At 33.5% G+C, this 20004-nt stretch overlaps 3 protein-coding genes across 4 annotated transcripts; 2 read left to right on the top strand and 1 right to left on the bottom strand.

Annotated features, from left to right (window-relative positions):
* The first annotated feature begins 1858 nt into the window (after positions 1-1858).
* Positions 1859-5793, top strand: LOC123902231 (S-formylglutathione hydrolase-like). Its single transcript, XM_045951900.1, has 6 exons — positions 1859-2245; positions 2348-2395; positions 3589-3785; positions 5018-5116; positions 5203-5268; positions 5425-5793. The coding sequence occupies exons 1-6, from the start codon at positions 1972-1974 to the stop codon at positions 5605-5607; spliced, it is 867 nt and encodes a 288-aa protein (XP_045807856.1). The 5' UTR covers positions 1859-1971; the 3' UTR covers positions 5608-5793.
* A 1871-nt stretch (positions 5794-7664) lies between these two features.
* LOC123902229 (calcium-transporting ATPase 4, plasma membrane-type-like) lies at positions 7665-19715 on the bottom strand. The gene is made up of 7 exons (XM_045951895.1): positions 19218-19715; positions 12110-12164; positions 9738-11677; positions 9495-9653; positions 8796-8967; positions 8402-8700; positions 7665-8180 (listed from the first exon to the last, which is right to left on the bottom strand). Exons 1-7 carry the CDS (start codon positions 19392-19394, stop codon positions 7875-7877), a joined length of 3108 nt encoding a protein of 1035 aa, XP_045807851.1. The 5' UTR covers positions 19395-19715; the 3' UTR covers positions 7665-7874.
* LOC123902230 (replication factor A protein 1-like) lies at positions 13275-15594 on the top strand. 2 transcript variants are annotated; one of them, XM_045951899.1, is made up of 3 exons: positions 14761-14789; positions 14930-15099; positions 15245-15594. In XM_045951899.1, exons 2-3 carry the CDS (start codon positions 14950-14952, stop codon positions 15560-15562), a joined length of 468 nt encoding a protein of 155 aa, XP_045807855.1. In that variant the 5' UTR covers positions 14761-14789; positions 14930-14949; the 3' UTR covers positions 15563-15594. The 2 variants fall into 2 exon arrangements, with proteins under 2 accessions (XP_045807852.1, XP_045807855.1); XM_045951896.1 differs by having other exon boundaries at positions 13275-15099.
* Positions 19716-20004: the final 289 nt, after the last annotated feature.

The raw sequence follows: 20004 nt of genomic DNA, 5'->3' as shown, positions 1-20004 counted from the left end.
TAAACCTTGAATAAATTATATCTTTACCAACATAGTGTGGTACAAGTGGTAAATATTTGAGTCCGTTAAACATTTGGTCATGAGTTCGCATAGGATACCTTGATTACCAAAAAAATTTAAAAAAATTATTTTTTTAAATAAAATATTTTATTTTTTAACGGATTTAAATGAAATATTTAGAGTGTCCAAAACTTTTGTTAGCAAGATTCAATTATAATTTTTTTTTTGTTTTTTTTTTTTTTTTTTTTTGATTCTTGTCGTTTGGTGGTCGTCTGGTTTTGTTAAAGTCTGTCTTGACTTCTTTACCTGTCTATGCTCTTTCTTTCTTCAAGGTTCCCTCAGGTATCATTTTCCTCTATTGAATCTCTTTTTATTAAATTTTTTTGGGGGGGGTGTGAGGATTCTAGGAAAATCTCTTGGGTGAGTTGGAAAGACATTTGTTCGCGTAAGGAGTATGGAGGTTTGGGGGTTAGACAGTTGCGTGAGTTTAATTTAGCGTTGCTGGGTAAGTGGTGTTGGAGGATGTTGGTGGATAGAGAGGGCTTATGGTTTAGAGTTTTGGCAGCTCGGTATGGGGTTGAGGATGGTAGACTTTGTGAGGGAGGTCAGCGAGGCTCGGTGTGGTGGAGGGAGATAGTGCGTATTAGAGAGGGTGAGGGTGAGTCAGGTGGGAGGTGGTTTGGAGAGCATGTTATGAGGAGGGTAGGGGATGGTTCAGATACTCTTTTTTGGACTGATCCTTGGTTGGATGGGATCCCGTTGAGGGAGCGGTTTGGTCGCCTTTTTTCATTGGCTGAGACCAAATCGCGCTCGGTCGCAGAGATGTTTGCTACAGGGTGGGGGGCAGATGGAGAGGCGTGGGTGTGGCGGAGGCGATTGAGGGCGTGGGAGGAGGAGTCGTTGAGGGAGTGTCAGTTGTTACTTCTTGACATTTCTTTGCAGGATCAGACTTTGGCCAGGTGGCAGTGGCGCCCAGATCCTGATGCAGGGTATACTGTTGCGGGAGGTTATCAGATTCTGACTCATCAGGTTTATGTTACCTTACATGATGCGGATAATCTTATTTGGCACCCTCAGGTTCCGTTGAAGGTCTCCATCTTCGTGTGGCGTTTATTGCGAGATAGGTTGCCCACGAGAGCCAACCTGGTCACTCGTGGAGTTCTGTCTTCTTCCGCTGATTCTTGTGTGTTTGGTTGTGGAGTGACTGAGTCGGTCCATCACTTATTTTTATCTTGTAGCATTGCTGGCTCTCTTTGGGACTTAGTCTATGCGTGGGTTGGCATTTCTCCGATGGATTTCATTACTTTGTGTGATCATTTTGTCCAGTTTACAGCTTCGGCAGGGGTATCTCGAGCGCGACGGTCTTTTCTACAGCTTCTTTGGCTAGTTTGTGTTTGGGTGATATGGTCAGAGAGAAATCATCGCTTGTTCAAAGGCTCAACAGGCACACCTCATCTTTTGTTGGATAAGATCAAGCTTTTCTCATTTAGGTGGTTGAAGTCGACGAGTTTCACGTTAGCTTTGAACTACCCTAGCTGGTGGTCTAGTCCACTGTTGTGTTTGGGTCTTGTATGATTTGTTTGTGATTGCATCTCTATGACTCTATTGTAAACTTTTTTAGTCTACCTTGGCACGTCTTGTGCTGAGGAGGCTGTTTGTGTTAATATATTTCATTTTGGCTTCTTCAAAAAAAATAATTTTTTTTTGTTATAATACAGTGGTTAGAAATTTCATTCTTTTAAGGTAGAGAAGTAGGATGTCCGGGATTCAAACCCGACCCCTGCATAATAATGCATCGCCCCTACCAACTGAGCTAAGCTAACTGTACATATACAAATTATAATTAGAAATTGCAAAAAAAAATCGGGTTGACCTGGTTGGGGTGGGACAGAGGTTGTATAATTCGGAATTGAACATCCCGTCGTTAGTCCCAGTTTCAGAGTCTGTTTGTAGAGAGTGAAGAAGAAGAAGATGGCGTCGGTGGTTGGAGTGACGGAGATAAGTAGCGGTAAGATGTTTGGAGGTTACAATAAAAGATACAAACATTACAGTAAAACTCTTAGCTGTTCAATGAACTTTCACATTTACTTCCCTCCCAACATTTCCGATAATAATAAACCATTCCCTGTTCTCTATTGGCTCTCCGGTCTCACTTGCTCCGATGAGAATTTCATTTTCAAGTCCGGCGCTCAGCGCGCCGCTTCTCAATACGGCGTTGCCTTGATCGCCCCCGACACTTCTCCAAGTATTGATTATTCTCATCACATTTTTATTCTATAATTTATAATTCATGAATAATTGATTGATTGATTGATGATACAATGAAATTGTTGCAACATGCATACAGGAGGGTTGAATGTCGAAGGAGAATCCGATTCATGGGACTTTGGTGTAGGTATGTATGTATCTATCCATGACTTCCATATCATTTCTGAGCTTATGTTTGGTTTTACAGTGAGAAAATCTGTATAGTTGATTCCGACTAAAAATGAGTCGAAGATAAAGTGATTTATGTTTGGATATATTGGACAGAATATTTGAGTGTAAAAATCAATTCTAGGATCAGAAGCTACAATTTTTAGCTTCTAAGTGGAATCAATTCTAGAGGCAGAATTATTGTATTTTAGAGAAACAAAATATGTGAAAATCAATTCTACACCTCTAGAATTAATTTTGACCCGTCTAGAAGTGAAACCAAACATATATTGTTGACCAAAATTGATATCTGCTTAGTAGTGATAATATAATTTATACATGTATAAGTATGTATGCATTGTCAAAAAAAAGTATGTACGTGTTTGACTGCATGTTTAATAGTGAAGATCATAATAGTACTAATGGAAACTATTTGAGGTTTGCTACTGACATGGACATATGCTTCACTTACAAAATTATTAGCTCATAATATATTGGATGATGTAAGATGTGTAAACCTACTCCTATATGCCCACCCAAAATATCGTATGACTTCAAGTTTCTACTACCGTCATCATAGCGATTTTTAAATTATACACGATTATGTTATACTGAAGTTTCCTTATAGATTCCTGAATTCCTATTTTTTGAAGTATATATTGCCTGTATTGTCTGAGTAACATGTGAAATCTAAATTTGTACTTAAACCTTCAATTAATGAAATATTTTTAACTTGGCTTTACCATAATGTAGTTTGATGAAGCTTGTTTTGACATGACAGTACTCAACTTGAAGTTTCAGCCCTAAAATTTGTCAAAATAGAGTTTGACTTAAATGAGAAGAGGGAAGTTACTGCTTGTATGGAATTGAGGTGTTTGGGTGTTGCTAGATCATATTAACATGCATAGAAATATAGTTTGTACTCAGATTTCTAAGAACGAGACAAATGAGAAGTTGTTTTAATGTTCATGAGTTTTAGCTTATTTGCAATATTTCGTCTTCATCCCCCATTTTTTTATAGGAAAAAAATAGTCGTTTCTTTTTAAAAGACACTGATGTTGTGTGAAATTAGTTTAATAGTTAATTGGTTATATCTAAGGTTACCTTGAGATTTGCAATATACAATTTCCTTTACCGAAGATATCTTAATTGCATATTTACTTTTTGGAACAGGTGCAGGATTTTATCTCAATGCTACACAAGAGAAATGGAAGAATTGGCGCATGTATGACTATGTTGTCAAGGAATTGCCAGAGCTTCTAAAAGATAACTTTCCACAGCTTGACACATCAAAAGCTTCAATATTTGGCCATTCTATGGGTGGGCATGGTGCATTGACCATCTACTTGAAAAATCTGGATAAATATAAGGTGTTGATTATTCTAATAGAAACTTCTCATTTTAATGATATAGTCAATGAAGTTACTTTGACAATGTTTTGAAAATTATGGATATTCTTATTGAAATCACAGATTATTTTTTATCAGTTACCTTCCGTGACTGAGATTATGCACATCAATATATTTCTTCGCTGCAGTCTGACTGCATGTATTGGTATTACATCTGAGGATATATTTATCATTCATAGAAATCTAATTTGCATTTGGACGGTTGGGAAATATTTTATGATGTGTTTTGCTCAAGGGCTGCGATTTCAGATAGCTGTTAGGATATCTGGTATTTATATCGTTATCATCTTTCTTCTTTGCATCACTTCTCCATTCTAAACTTGGATAGGACATTTCTTTGGAACTTCCATTTCTTCGGGTGATCGAATGATATAGAAGTTTCTGAATTGGAATTGGGTGTGCAACAGAAGGTTTTCTTATATCAGTAGTTTATATGCCTAGAGTCGACATTAAGTCTGTTTTTTTACCTTATATAGCTGAGTATAGATATACTTTTTTTTAACAAGCGAGTATAGATATACTTATTGGCCACATTTAAGCGCGAGTTCCTTAATGTATGGTTTCTACAGATGAAATAGTTCTTGTTGATGATTCTAGGAGTATTTTCTAATTCTAAATTTAAATAGTAACATTGGAATAAGTGGTTTTCATAAGTAGGAGTAAGATATTGAAATAAAAGCGTAGCTATTTAACAATACCCTGAATTCAACACCTATAATTTTAGTTAGGTGGATGAAATAAAGAATGATTTAAAATAATTTGTGATTGCGACATGGTAACAATCTGAAAGTAAAGTTTGATAAGTTATACCTTATAAGTTATAACCATAAGTCCTGCAATGATTTGAGGTGCAGTAAGGTTCCAAGAAGAGCAAAAACTAGGTGTGGTGGATACATGAGTTAGAAATGAACATTCAGGAGAAGGTTGGAGTAGCACTTGTGAGGACATGATAGAAACTCATTTCATTTACAGTTTATTTTTAAGGATACACATAATGTTTGTATTGATAACTCGTTTAAGATTGTTATAAATTAGAGCCAAATATGTCATCCTTGTGGTGAGGGTTTTTGAATTTGCAGAACTCTATTACCTAAGACAACAAATAGGAATACCTGTCATGATAAGTAGTGTTTTTATTATTGGGATTCTAACTTATTTTTCTTCTACCATGTTTCTTTGCATTATTGTTACAGTCAGTTTCTGCCTTTGCACCAGTAGCAAATCCTACAAATTGTCCTTGGGGACAAAAGGCATTCACAAATTATCTAGGTGACAATAAATCTGATTGGGAGGTAAATTAGAAGGGAACCTTCAAACTTGCATGTTGCATCTTATTTAGTCCTCGTATTTCATTATATTAAGCAGTTGAAGAATGCAGGATTATGACGCTACTTACTTGGTAACAAAGTTTCCCGGGGTATCTGCCACCATTTTGATTGATCAGGTAAACAAAAATGGTCATCCAGATATAATGTTGTTTAGTTTACCCAAAAAAGATATAATGCTGTTTATAACAGCAAAGATTTCAAGTAATTCTAAACATGCTCCTCATTTTAATTCCAACTGGTTTTTATCATCTTACTATTGCTGTAATTTTCAGGGGGAAGATGACAAATTTTTGCATGATCAACTGCTACCTCGCAAGTTTGAAGAGGCATGCAAGAATACCAATGTTCCACTGCTGCTACGCTTTCAACCTGGTTATGATCACTCTTATTATTTTATTTCCACATTCATCGATGATCACATCCAACATCATGCTCAAGCTCTTAGGCTTAATTAAGTTGTGTGCACTCTGATGACCTGCAACTGTTCTGTTAAACTTTATAAATCTGCTCATTCTATTTGCTTGTGAGTTGTGATACTTGGTTTGTACTTGTTTTCATGGCAGTTCAAAACTAATCTCATGAAATGTACAAGATTATTTGTTTTTATATATCAATTATATGTAGAATAAAGCCTTCTTCTAGTTGGGTTTTGCCCTCGCAATGATTTCAACAACACCAGCATCAACTTCTCCATTGCTTAGCTAAACAACTCCGGCCTGACTAACCATACATGTTGCGCCTCCCACAAATAGTACCAAAACGTCCATTCATTCTTGTTTTTTGCAAAACATTTGTGATTAAGTGGTGGTCAAAGGGTCATCCCGAGGATAGGAAGCTCGGATACTCTAAAATAGAAGTATCCTTGTTAGATACGTATCAAATACCAAAACAATTTCCCAATAAAATAAAATGTACCGATACTTTTAGGATAGTTCCAGATATGTACCTTAGAAGTGTAATTTTTTTTTTTAATCATTTCAAATAGATATATTACCAAATACATTTGAGATATCTTAAGTGTAACATGTATCATCGAAATATTAAAAAGAATTATTGATTTTTTTAAAAAAAATTGCCGAATATGTTTGAGATACTTCATTTAGATGTGATAATAGGGACAATTAGAGCATTACATTTTTTTGAACTCTTTTTTACATATTGACATATTAAAAGAAAAAACTATGAGCTCCATTTTTATGGTAAAATCTCTCTGGGCATCGTAGACGTTAGGTTTTTAATTAGGTTACACTTATGGCTCAGTTAAACAAAAGTTTAAACACAATTTCCAAATCAAAATGAACAAAAATAAAATATAATGTTTGTGGGTGTTGGCCGTCTTCTCTTAGATTGTTTATGATTAATGGTTTTTTCTTTGGTTACTATTATCGCAAAGAATTATGTTAGCAACAGATTTCCTAATATGTTGTCTTTTATTGGTTGAAAATCAAATGAGTTCCATTAAAATTATTGGGATTTACATGATTTAGTGAGATCCATTTGAATTCCAATCGATCAGAAGAGAATGGTTGAAAAAAGTATGTTAGAGTGTGTTACTAGTCTCTTATGGTCAGGGGCGGACACATAGCTAAAACATTGGATGAGCCATGAGGGTTTGTGATTGGTGATCATTAGTATAGAATGCTCAATGGTGCATTGGTTCGATTTTGGCTTCAACGATATCTTTTTAGTTCTTGGGATTCTTTCGAGATTGCTATAATTCGTCGATTTGGTGACAAGGCATGTGGTGTGTTTGAACGATTGAAATAGTTGAAATAACTATGATTTGGAGAGTTACATTCAAGAATTTGAGGTCTTGATCACAATGGAGGTCCAATGTCTTGAGGAACAATAATTGCTAAGGAATTTTCTAGGGAATCCCTTGGCATCGTCTTAGTCAAGCAATCGACTTAGCATGAAGCTTGGAGGAGGCGTGGCGAGTTTCACAGCCCAATGTTGGATCAAGAACATGTGGAAATTCTCCCACCAACCTGTGTTTAGTTCACTTAGAACGCCTCCAATCACTTTATTGTTTTGGTCACTCTCTATTTAACGTTGTTCTTTGATCTCGTAATGAATAAAATACTCCCTCAAAAAGTGGTCAACCAAAGTGAAAGTATTTGGACTAAATTTTTAACCAAATACATCCACTTTAGTTGACCACTTTTTGCTTGTATTTTGGGACGGAGTAGTACATGTATATTTGATTTGCCTATGTGAAAATATTGCCATACAGGCCTCGAAAAACAATCATTTTTACACTAGCACTTAATAAATGCTTACTATTTTATCACTTAATATCATAAATTTCAAGATGTAACTAAGTTGCAAAAGTATTTGTCAAAAAAAAAAAAAAAAAACTAAGTTGCAAAAGTAGACAGACGTAGTGCTATAAATAAAGTTGTATTCCTAAATCAAGAACTTATAGTTTCAACTTGACAAAATTGTTATTGAATATGGTGCTTGTTGACATCTTTGCAGTATATTGTGTAATAAGGAAAAAACGAAAAATGAGTTTAACACAAACTTCAAAACGTATTGCACATTAAAGTATTTGTACAAAGACAGCCTACTTTTCTACCAAAAATACTTTGGTAAAAATGTTGGTGTATGGATTTTCATCCACTTTTTTCCGCGAGATTAGTTTCTCAAAATCGACAAATGAAAAGAAAAGAACCAAAATTTCATCCAGGTTTGCACAAAAGAAAATGAAAGGAGAACAAAATCACACACTTTCAGGACCAGGAGGAAGTGCCTCATAACCATCATGATGTTGCTTTGTGGCATCTCTTTCAACCGGTATGCATTTGAGGATAGCAGCTAAAGGCATGCTAAGTAGACCAAATAACACACTGAGTAACCAGAATTGCCAGGTTAGAGGCACTGTGCTGGCAAATGTTCCTAGGAACTCAACTATGATTACTTGAAATACCGCTGTGGCGATAATAACACTTAGAAATATCCAACTGTCAAACATGCCTCTGAATATGTTTATCTTTTCAATTTCTCTGCTGTTTATCTCATTGAATACCTGGTAAAAGACAGGGAATAAAAACAAAGTAAGCAAAACAGAATGGAACTGGATCATTTTGTATACTAGTACATTTTTTTTAATGCATTACACGAGTATTTAAGTAAAAAAATGAGTCGATGACTCAGAAATGTTGGTGGTCCGAAATTTTGATTCGGTTTTTAAAATGTTGGTTAAAATAAATCATAGTTGGTTTCTTTGAGGTGCATGAGACCCTTTACCTGGCAAAATACAAAGGAGTTGAATATCAAAGTGTTGAGTACTGCAGTTGCATCTGAGCCGCTTAGTCCAAGTATCCTCTTCCCCTCAAAATTTAGAACTCCAAGGATAATTAGTTGATACACACTTTGACCAAAGATATTCCTCCACATTGGTTTGGTAATGAAACTTGCTTTCCTTCCAACTGGTTGTCTTTCCATAAGTCCATCATTAGGAGGTTCAGTAGCCAGTGCCAATGCACCAAGAGTGTCCATAATCAAGTTAACCCAAAGCAATTGAACGGCTGTTAGAGGAGCAGCTCCTGAAAATAATGAAGAAAGTTTAATCTCAGTTCCTTGAAACATATTCAATAACATTTAATGGAAGAAAAAAAAACTTCTATAAATATCAACAGACCAGTGATGCATGCAGAAACAAAGTTAGTAATCAGAGCAACAACATTGACTGTTAACTGAAACTGCACAAATTTTTGAATGTTTATGTATATAGCCCGTCCCCATTTGGCCACTTTGACAATAGTAGTGAAGTTGTCATCCATTATAATCACATCAGCATTTTCTTTGGCAACCTGTAAAAGGTACAATAGTATTGAACATCGATTAGGCGTCAACATAAAACAGATGTTGGAACAAGCAGAACAAATTCTAAAAAGAAAATAAGTGCTGCTCAAAAGTCATATCATTTTAGAACATTATTTAAGGAAAAAATGCTTTATTCTGGGGGAATAACTGGATTACCAACAAAATATAACATGTAGCAATCATGTGGAAACATTTACAAGGTATAAAAGGTAAGAAAACGAGTTTATGTCTCAAAAGACATCAATGTTTATGGATCGAAGAGAGGGTATGGAAAAGATTTTGAAAAACTGCATTTTTACTTATCTACTGCTTCCTTGATAGAGATAACTACAAAACTGTTCAACAATTAGGCTGATCTATTGATTTGAGCAACACATAATATAAATACAATTGTATATAACTTTTTTCTTCCTTAAACAAGATCCAAAGCAACTACATAAGAAAAGTGCAGTAGATTGTTACAGATAATACTGTCTGATTCACCATGGTAAACAAATAATTACTATAAACAAACCTCGGTTCCAGCAATTCCCATGGCAAGTCCAATGTCTGACTCATGCAGTGCAGGAGCATCATTGGTTCCATCACCAGTAACAGCTACAACCTCACCAAACATATTCCTCAAACGGGTTACCAAGGTATGCTTGTCAAGAGGTAACGATCGTGCCATTACCTGAAACCATAATAATCATATTAGAAAGACAACATATAAAAAGAGAGTTGAAAGTCTCAGAACATCATAATATGAGATCAAAACCTGAATTCTTGGTATGATATCCTTCATTTGTTCTGGAGACAAATTGCGAAATTCTGGTCCTTCTATAGCTACACCGCCTTCAGTAAGTATACCACATTCTCTAGCTATAGCCTTAGCTGTATTTATGTTATCACCGGTGACCATGCGGACACTTATTCCAGCTGCTAAACATTTTTGAACAGCTTCCTTAACTCCAGGGCGCACAGGATCCTTGATTCCCACAATGGCTATCAGAGTATACCCATTTTCAGGGATTCTGGTTTTGTCTTGTGATTCATCTATCTCTTTGACAGCCAAACAAAGAGTTCTCAAAGCTTCATTGGCAAATCCATCTATAATGTCATTCACAATCTTTGCTTTCTCTTCAGGAAGATCAACAGTTGTTCCATTACTATCAATTATTTTACCACACATTTTCAACACTATTTCTGATGCACCTTTGCAGAAAGCTCGAACCCCTCCATCGGGAAGACCTATGAGTACAGACATCTTCTTCCTGTCGGAATTGAAAGGCTCAACCTTAAGTATCTTACAAGATTTACGCTGTGCATCGAAATCACCACCTGAAACCAAGCCAAATTCCAATATTGCAGATTCTGTTGGTGTTCCCAATATTGTCTGCTTTCCTTCTTTGTCTTTAACTACTTCCGCAGAAGTATTCTGAAATATAGCCTGCAAAAGGATGCTTAGAACTTCATCAGATATCTCTGATTTCAATTTATCATTACTCTCATCACCTTTTATCTCCGTGGTCTTTTCGCATATCCAAATTTTATCGACCACCATATGGTTGGTTGTCAATGTTCCTGTCTTATCGGTGCAAATGCAACTAGCTGACCCCATAGTCTCACAAGCAGAAAGATGTCTCACAAGAGCCCTATCATTCATCAATTTTTTCATCGCAAAAGCAAGACTGAGTGTTACAGCTAACGGTAATCCTTCAGGAATCGCAACAACAATTATGGTTACAGCAATAGCAAAGTAGTCCAGTAACTTCAGTGCATCCTCTGAAGACCAACTACTGAATTCTCCATTAACTGCTTTTTCAACCACAAATCGTACTGTCAACACCAAAAATGTCAGCACAGCAAAAGTTAAACCAATTTTACCAATAACTGTAGCAACTCCGTTCAATTTCACCTGAAGTGGAGTCTCATCCTCTCCTCCCTCGCTCAAAGTTTCCATCAACTTTCCCCATTCAGTCCTCATGCCAACAGTTGTAACTATCATCTTCCCCTGACCGTCTTGCACCTTGGTTCCCGAAAGAAGAAAAGGTCTTCGACTGTCTATATTTACAGGTTCGCTCTCACCTGACAAACTTGATTCATCAATTAGCAATAAATATCCTTGTATAAAAATTCCATCAGCTGGAACTTGATCACCAGTGGACAAATGAACTATATCTCCTACTACCAAGTCGTAAATTGAGACCTTCTGTCTTTTACCATCCCTGGTAACATGAACAGCGATCTTTTTCTTCTCTTTGTCCAAATCTAAGAACTGCAGAGATTGCTGGTAGTCACTTACAGCTGTAACAGTGACTACCAAGAGTATACTAAGTAAGATACCAAGACCATCATAAACACCCTTTGGCCACCCTTCAGTGGGAAGCCCTATACCTATGGAAACTAAAGCACAAACCATTAGAATGATCAGTGTCAAGTCATGCAGTGCATCCCAAACAAACATCAGAAAGCTTTTAGATGGCTTCTCAGTATATCGGTTGAGTCCATAAATCTCTTGCCTACTATCTATACTGTCTTGAATGACACCTTCATCAACTGAGACTGAAAGTTTATTTATAATCCCTTGAACTTCACCAACTTTTGTATAGTTCTTGTAATCATGGCTTCGAACAACTGATGCAATATCATCTGGTTCGATACCAAAACCAGCTGCTCTAGTTTTTTCTGATACCTTGAATTCAGGTGTACTAATAGCTGCATAAGACAACCAGACCAGTTTGAATTAGCTTATGGAAGAAGTTAGACCTTAAAAGTAGTATAAAGGAATTCAAAGTCGGGGCTTTTAAATATTAATTAGAAAAATACTAGCAGCACACTCTAATATACTATTCCCAGTACACTATTCTTTACTGTTGAAATTTATATTAAACCCACATTATTTAGAGGGTCCACTTGAATTTCAACCAATAACAGAGAGTGTATTGAATAATGTGTTGTTGAGAATATATTGCTAGCACTCCTTTATAAATTATAGATACAAAAGTTGTTTCAACTATTGTGGGAATTCTAGTTCTTAGAAGCCTCATGGTAAATGGAAAACTTCTGTTTTCCTATAACTGCTTTTTGTAAAGTTTATCAGAAACAATTATATGAATTTCAATTATTATAGAAATTAGAGCACCATACCATCTGTAAAATGCAGTGCTGCTCGTTGAACGTTGATAACAGTGCGAAACTTCCCCTGATGTTGGATATAAAGATAATATAGTCAAACTAGTAATAACCAATTGACAGTATGTATATGAAGAAACAGATTTTATAGAGGACACATCAACACTAAAAGATATTTATCAAATGGATCATGCAACGAGGACACTCGTTAAGGAAGCAAAAACAAAAAGGTTGTATTGAAAAGATAATTTTTTAAACTTTTGATTATTTGACTACTAATTTTTCATGACATTATTACTATACTATAATAATTGATTCCTCTTTTAAGTAAATAATCTGCTTCAACTTTAAGGATTCTAACAATGTGGCTAGCTAGCTGCAATCAGATGAAAACGTTGAACACTTGACATTCAGAAGGAAAAAACTGAAAGTTCAAGAAAGACAAGTGGAATTATAGATTTTTTTAAAATTAATTTAAATTTGAGAATGATATGTTAAAATTATATTTAAAACAATAAATATATTTAAATGATAAAGTAAAATCGATGTAAAGTGTAAAGATAGATATATTCTATTAATTCTGTGATCAAATTTATTTTATGTTAATTCTAAACCTGCAATCAACTAATTCAATTCTATTATATATAAAAATAAAAAAACTAATTCAATTCTATTTAATGAAAACCATTTTTTTTTTAATATAAAATGTAAAATAGAAACTTTTGTTCAAATGATTTAATTTAAGTACTATTCAACTTCATTTTAAAAAGGAAAGTGGCATTATCTCTATCCAAAGCACCAATTAGTAAACGACAATTCGAAACCAAATTGAAAATATAAACTGTGATAAGATAAAAAAAAATTGTCTAATGTGTGCATTTTGTTGGAAAATAATACAGAAAGAAAAGAAAGAGAGAAAAATAGCAATAAAATAAATTACTACGTAAAAGACAAAATTAAACATGTATCCAAAAAGAAAAAAAGACAAAATTAAACCATCATATATATATACCATTTTTTTGTGAATGTGGTCCACGTAAAATCCGCCAGATAATACATTTTTTTTATTGGCTGAAATTTGCTACAATATCTTCTTTTCTTTTTTTTATGATGAAATTTGTTACAATATCGTATGGGTCATATTTGTTAGAGATTTTTTTTTTGAATAAATTAAATTTTTTTTGTTAAACATTTGCTAGAGATTTACTACTATGCAGTAACAATATATATTCAATCAAATAATATTATAGTGACATTCTAACAGATTTGTTCTTAAAATATTTCAAGAAATATTTACATATCATGATTTTATTAAATACGTACAGATTAAAATAATAAGAGTTACACGTAAATCTTAATCTCTAACAATATATATTAAATCCTCCTCTATTTTTTATACGGTAGGTTACATGTAAATTTAAATAATAAGAGTTTGATGTACCAAAAAATAAAAAAATAAAAAATAATAAGAGTTTGAAAAATAGTGTTAACGAATGAGTCTCTTTTCATCTCCAGATCACACGTTAATGCCGTCTGACCAATGTTGTAATTTGATTATTAAAACACTTTAACTTAAAATAACACTAACAAATACTAAAATATTTTTTGGGGTCTTGCATCACAGCATCATTGAAATAACAAAGCATAACGTGGCAAATTGATTTAATATATACGGAGTAGTATATGAATTTTGCTAACATGTACTTTATATCATAGTAGTACAAAATAGTACATGTTGATTGAATTCATATTAAAAACCACAGTAGTACAATAGTATTATTAAGATGAATTTATATAAACCTTATATCATAGTAGTACAATAGTACATGTTAATTGAATTCATATTAAAAACCATAGTAGTACAATAGTATTATTAAGATGAATTTAGACTAGAATTTGTAAGTATTATTAAGATAAATTTATATAGGCCTTAATAAAAAAAGGTAGGCATATGTTTTTATTATTTTGAGGAAAAAGCAGGCATGTGTTTGTGTTTTTTTACTAATTTATACATTTGAAAATTTCAAAATTATAGACTAATTTGTGGCATTTATACCCCACCAACAACCAACTCTTGAAATGACTAATCCTATATATTATATAACAATGCAAACCCATTCGTCGAGAACTATTTCAGCCAAAAATCATCCAGTTTTCAAAATACTGAACTCTCCTTGATTGGGCCACTGTTTGTTTAGAAAAAATAGGGTTTTTACTATTAGATTGTACCTCAAAATTCTCATCAATGGATACATCTCTCTCTTTCTCTAGACTCCTCTCTTCTTCCACCACCACATCACTCTTATCTCCCAAAACCAAAACCCTCTCTTCCAATTTTACCCTCCCCCTCAAACTCAACCGTTTCAACCCAAAACCTCTCCGATTTTCCACTTCATCCAAAATCTCCGCCACCATCTCCGTCGGCGACAAACTTCCCGAATCCACCTTCTCATACCTCGACCCCGCCGGCGAAGTCCAAACCATAACAGTTTCCGACCTAACAAAAGGCAAAAAAGCCGTTCTCTTCGCCGTTCCAGGAGCTTTCACACCAACATGCTCACAGAAACACTGCCAGCTTATCATGTGCGATTGTTCCAGCTTAATAGGGTGTTTTAGATTCGTTTTTCAAAAGCTTTGCGCGCGTAAATTGATTCTGATTATGAGAATACTATGCGGCTTTGTTTCTAGCAATTGGGTAAGAATATATTCTGATTCTTCTTTTCTCTATAATCATTTGAATAAGACTATTCTCAACAGTGTGTTATTGTTTGTGATTCTCACTTATAAATATCCATAATTTCTTTTCTTCTTCCATTGCATTTGAGGCTGAATCAGTCATCCAATTCGATTTCGAAATGGCAACCCAATTTGACATGTTGTGCGATGTTCTTCCTGGGCATAATTCATGGAAGTTCAAAGTTCGTGTCCTCCGTATGTGGGCAATTTCTTCTTTTATGAAGCCTAATGAGTTGAACTCTATGGAAATGGTGCTGATAGATGAGAAGGTTTGTTCGTAATATTTGGTTTGTTTGCTAATTCATAGAATTGATTATTGTGTATGATTATTTTTTTTTGGTTTTGTTTTGATATGTTTCTCGTGTTCTTGGTGATGGTTGATCTATAAATAACGAAACTTTGAATAATACACAGGGAGGTAAGATTCATGCCTTGATAAGGAAAGAATTGGTTTACCTATTCCAGAATAAATTAAAGGAAGGGGAAGTTTATAAGCTATCAAACTTTGATGTTGTTCCAGTCGTTGGATTTTATCGTACAACTCTGCATCCTTACAAATTGATTTTTCGATCGAATACCAAAGTTCAGAATTTTGCGAGTTCTGATATTCCTATTTTGGGATTTTCTTTCACCGATCTTGCTGAAGTGGCTAGCTACTCTGTTAACTATGATTACCTAATAGGTAATTTTGATTTGAAGAACCTTACAAATTTTGTAATTTTCATCGATTAATGGTCATTGTGTATCAAGTTATTTGTTTCTTATGTCATTGTGTAGAATCATATATTCATAGATGAGATTATTCACACCAAGGTAACGTGTGCAAACCTTACTCCACAAACCTTACTCCATTTCAATGTCTTCTTCCTCAAATAATCCCACAAACCTTACTCCACTCCAAATGTTAGATCTATGGAAACTTAAAATTCCTAGCAAAATCTATAACCACACAATTAGTGCAGAAACTACTAAAGTGTCTGCAAATAGTTCCGATGAAAAAGCAATAACAATAGAACTTCATGTACAAGGATTCTATAAGCTTTTTGTTCAGCCTTTGGCTGGACTTCAACCTATACCAACCGAAAGTGATTTTATTGTATCTCCTATCTATAAATACAGTTTCAAGATTCCTCTTTTCTATCTCTCTATTTTATCTTTCATTTTATCTCGAAGGTTGGCCAATTTACCCATTAGCAAGGATTTAGCTAATTATATTGAACCCTATATTGTTGAAAATTGCATTTCAATGGGACAACAAATTGGATAGAAAGAATTTAAGATTGTTTTTTATATTGAGGTCGTTGAAATAGATCTGGCAGATTGTGAAGATTGCGATGATTATCGTAGACGCGGTATCGTTTGATTGATATTAATGATTAATTGTTGATGGTTTTCTAGGTCTTGGTATTTTTCTTTAATATATGGTATGTAATTTTATTAAGTCGTGGAATGCCCTTATTCCTGATGATGAATATTAATTGGTTTGTAATTTACTTATAGTTAGAATTGAAATTTATCTATTTGGGTTGGTCTGTGCAGATAATAATTGTATCATTACTTTGTGATCAAATATTCAAATGTGCTAAAGTGATTCAAAAAGAAGCTAAAGGATTAAGAATATATTGGTCATCATATCTACGATCATGTGCAAGACCTCCATTCAAGATAAATATATATTATGAAATACTTTGTTTGTGATAAATCTCATGTCTCTGATGTGTTTTATCGACAAAGTTATTGAACCTGATTTATTGTCATTATGTTTGATAACTTATCATTAGCTTCAATGATTTGAAAGTTTATTTATTTATGCTCATGCAACATGTGTCTGTAGTACGGACTTTGAATATAAATATCAATTAGTTTTAATAATCTGGTCTTACCTTTGGGAAATTTTATTTTTAATTTATTTATAAAAAATTTATCCTTTATAATTTTTACTATTTATGGTTGAAAATAATTGTTAGATTATGTATTAATTAAATATTTTAATTAAACCCGTGCATCCGCACGGGTCTTACACTAGTTTGATACACTCAATTGTAGCATTTCCTTCATGGTGTAAGAACAAAAAATAAAAATTAGTCTAAATTAGCAGCTTTTTTTTTGGTACATAGCACCATTTTTTTTAGGTAAGAAGACAAATTTTTTTTTACATATATAAGATAAAATGGTAAAGTCATCGTAAACAAACATAAATAAAAGAGTCGGTATTCAAACTCTGATAATAACATCAAACTTAATAATTTTGACATTATTTTATAAATTTAACTAAGACATGCAGACATAAGACAAGGTTTTTGATAAGAAGTATGTGGCGTCTAACGGTTTTATATTTAAGAAAACAAATGCTTTTGTAAAGTATAACTTTTGAAAAGTAGAATACTTTTTATTTAAAAAAAGAATCACACCATGACAACAATGATCGGAGGAAATTACTACACTAGACGGCAAATTAGAAAGTCTTTCATATTCTAATGTGTATTCGTAAAGTGGCAATCGTGCATAAGTCATTGTTCATTATAGTATAGTATTATACAATGTCACATGTAATGACTAATGAGCATATGCTAAAGTCATGAAAATGTAAAACAGAAAATATAAAATAAACGTAACATAAAGATGCATAGCACTTGGCCAAAAATTTCAGTAGTGCTGCCCATTACTATCATGTGGAAATAATACTAAATGGTATATACTTATGGGCCAGCGAAACAGACAGAAGAACAACGTCATTTCTTCTCAATTCATCGTTAAAACTTTTTTAATAAGCAAAAGACATTGTAGATAAATTAAAAGTAAAAAAAATATTTTTTGTGAAAATAATTGGAGAAATTCTAAAACTAATATTATTTTTTTATTTTACTTAAAAACTAATATCGTGTAACATTAAATTAGTAACAGCATTGTTAAATCGTACGAAGGAAATGACACAATAATGGCCATGTAATGGTGAAAATCAATGCCTACATAATGTCGTGCATTCATTTCTCTCTCTTTTTTTGTTTTTTTTTTAGTTTTCACTAGTAGTATCCCGTCCGCTGAACCGTTTAATCTGGTTCGGAGGTCATTTTTAATAACAGCCCACTCCCGAATGCAGTTGCGAGGAATGAACTGTGATTCTTCCTATCAATTTTTTTGATAATGAAGCCCCCGGTTATTTTTGTGTGATGCAAAAGAGACGAAGATGATTGAATTGTGATCATCCCTATCAAATTTAACGTCAATCACCACTAGAGTGCATTTCATTTGTTGGTAGTTCGTAAGGAGCATTTTCCAATTAATAAATATTACCTCAAATATATTATAACATAACATAAATAAATAAGCAACATTGTAAACTCAGACACTCTTCTCCCCCTCTCTTAGCACATAGGATTTCACTTCTAACTCTAACTCTAAGTTCTAACTAATAATAGAAACATTATACAATAACATTCATTTATGTTTAGAGGTTAATTTCAATACACTCCGTACAAAATGCATTCGATTTATCTTCTATTACAGTGTTAGACCATCTCCAATGGTGTAGTACCTATTAGGTACTCATGGTACTTATTAGGTACTACCATTGGAGCACAAAATATTTTAGTACCTAATAGGTACCACTTCTAATATAAGAACTCTCTCTTCTTTTTATGGGACCCACTTTATTTAATATATTCAAAAAAGTTTAATTTGACAATATTATTTTAAATTAAATTTCAAATTTTAATGATGTGGAGTTATTGATGAGACCCATTTTAGAACTTTTTAAGAAATGCTCCATTGGAGGGGTTGAGTACCTATTAGGTACTATTATTAAAAAAATAATAAATTGATGATGTGTCTATGTGGGACCGTTTAAGTACTAAAAAATGAAGTGCTCCATTGTGGATGCTCTTAGGTCCATTTCCAATTAGTGTCCTTCTTTACAAAAGGACCATTTCTTTGTTTTCCTTTCTACCATTTAAGTCTCTTAAATTACATATATTTGTTGGGAAAGATTAATTCTTAAATAAATTTCAGTAGTTATTCTGTAAAAAAAAAAATCTAAGTTAATGAATCCACATCATCATACCAGTATGAAAAAATTCAGTGAATTATAACAAATCCATGATAATTTGAAAAACCATATAATCCAGTATAATTATAAATATCGGTGTCGTGTATCCGATGCAGAGACACCTAATTTAAGTGTCTGTACTTCATAGATACTTTTTTATCTGATATCTACCACTCAGAGATTTAATGAATTACTACGGACGCTATTTTTGGACCCTACCTACCACGAAAATGTACTTCATCATTTTAACGGTACTCATGGTTGAAAGGACAAGACAAACGCATATACAGAAAAAAGAGATTGAAGAAGAAAATATATATGGAATAAAGAAAGTGATGAAACCTGAATTTTCTTGAGATTTTCCTCTGCTCGACGGCGTTGGACTAGATCTGCGGCGTGGCGAAATCTCCTCCGAGGATTCTTGACCAAAGAAACTGCAGATCTCCATCTACTGAGATTTTCGATTGAACGATCCTTGTTTTCTAATTCAAAATCCTTGGGATTGAGAAAATTCTCCATCAATTCAATTCTGTTTTTCTGTTACTGTTACTATCTTCTTCTTCTAATTGAAATTGAAAGGAATCAGAGTTCAAAACAAACCATAACCAACTACTAAGGTGGGTCAGTGTGAATGAATATGTGATGTGAGAGAAAGAAAGAAAGAGAGGGTTTGTTACTTTACTTATATATGGCGCGTGAGAGCGCACAAAAAACGGAACGGTAATTGTTGAATTCAATTGAATTGAATTGAAAGGATAGCGTCGTAGTTTGTGGGTATTATTAAATATATAAACATAACCACATGATGGAACGTTGACCACATATACTTTGACGCAACTTGACCACTTGTTCATTTTGAAAATTATTTATTTAGGGTTGTCCTTAATTCTTATGGAAACATAACTCAAAATAATTTTTATCTCGTGCCGATAATTATTTTTTCTAGTATTTGAATAAATATCGTATTTTATCCCGCATATGATTTAATTAGTATATATGATAATTATTTTAAATTTTTTTATTAGTTATAATTTGTCTCGTACCAAATATCATATTTTATCTAGTGTTTGATTTATTTAGCACATTATAATTATTTTTTCCTAGTATTTGAATCAATATCGTTGTGCTA

Source organism: Trifolium pratense, linkage group LG1 (assembly GCF_020283565.1).
Source record: "Trifolium pratense cultivar HEN17-A07 linkage group LG1, ARS_RC_1.1, whole genome shotgun sequence".
Classification (NCBI taxonomy): Eukaryota; Viridiplantae; Streptophyta; class Magnoliopsida; order Fabales; family Fabaceae; genus Trifolium; species Trifolium pratense.
The sequence above is the reverse complement of the archived record's forward strand: the minus strand, read 5'-3'. Positions and strand labels throughout refer to the sequence as shown.

What these genes read in the sequence shown, in the direction of transcription:
- LOC123902231 (XM_045951900.1), top strand. Translation starts at nt 1,972, where the DNA reads ATGGCGTCGGTGGTTGGAGTGACGGAGATAAGTAGCGGTAAGATGTTT. An exon ending in CGCCCCCGACACTTCTCCAA is followed by an intron (nt 2,246 to 2,347) that starts GTATTGATTATT and finishes ACATGCATACAG; the next exon opens with GAGGGTTGAATGTCGAAGGA. An exon ending in AAAATCTGGATAAATATAAG is followed by an intron (nt 3,786 to 5,017) that starts GTGTTGATTATT and finishes TTATTGTTACAG; the next exon opens with TCAGTTTCTGCCTTTGCACC.
- LOC123902230 (XM_045951896.1), top strand. Translation starts at nt 14,950, where the DNA reads ATGGCAACCCAATTTGACATGTTGTGCGATGTTCTTCCTGGGCATAAT. An exon ending in TGGTGCTGATAGATGAGAAG is followed by an intron (nt 15,100 to 15,244) that starts GTTTGTTCGTAA and finishes AATAATACACAG; the next exon opens with GGAGGTAAGATTCATGCCTT.
- LOC123902229 (XM_045951895.1), bottom strand. Translation starts at nt 19,394, where the DNA reads ATGGAGAATTTTCTCAATCCCAAGGATTTTGAATTAGAAAACAAGGAT. An exon ending in AGCACTGCATTTTACAGATG is followed by an intron (nt 11,678 to 12,109) that starts GTATGGTGCTCT and finishes TGTCTTATGCAG; the next exon opens with CTATTAGTACACCTGAATTC. An exon ending in TGGGAATTGCTGGAACCGAG is followed by an intron (nt 8,968 to 9,494) that starts GTTTGTTTATAG and finishes TACCTTTTACAG; the next exon opens with GTTGCCAAAGAAAATGCTGA.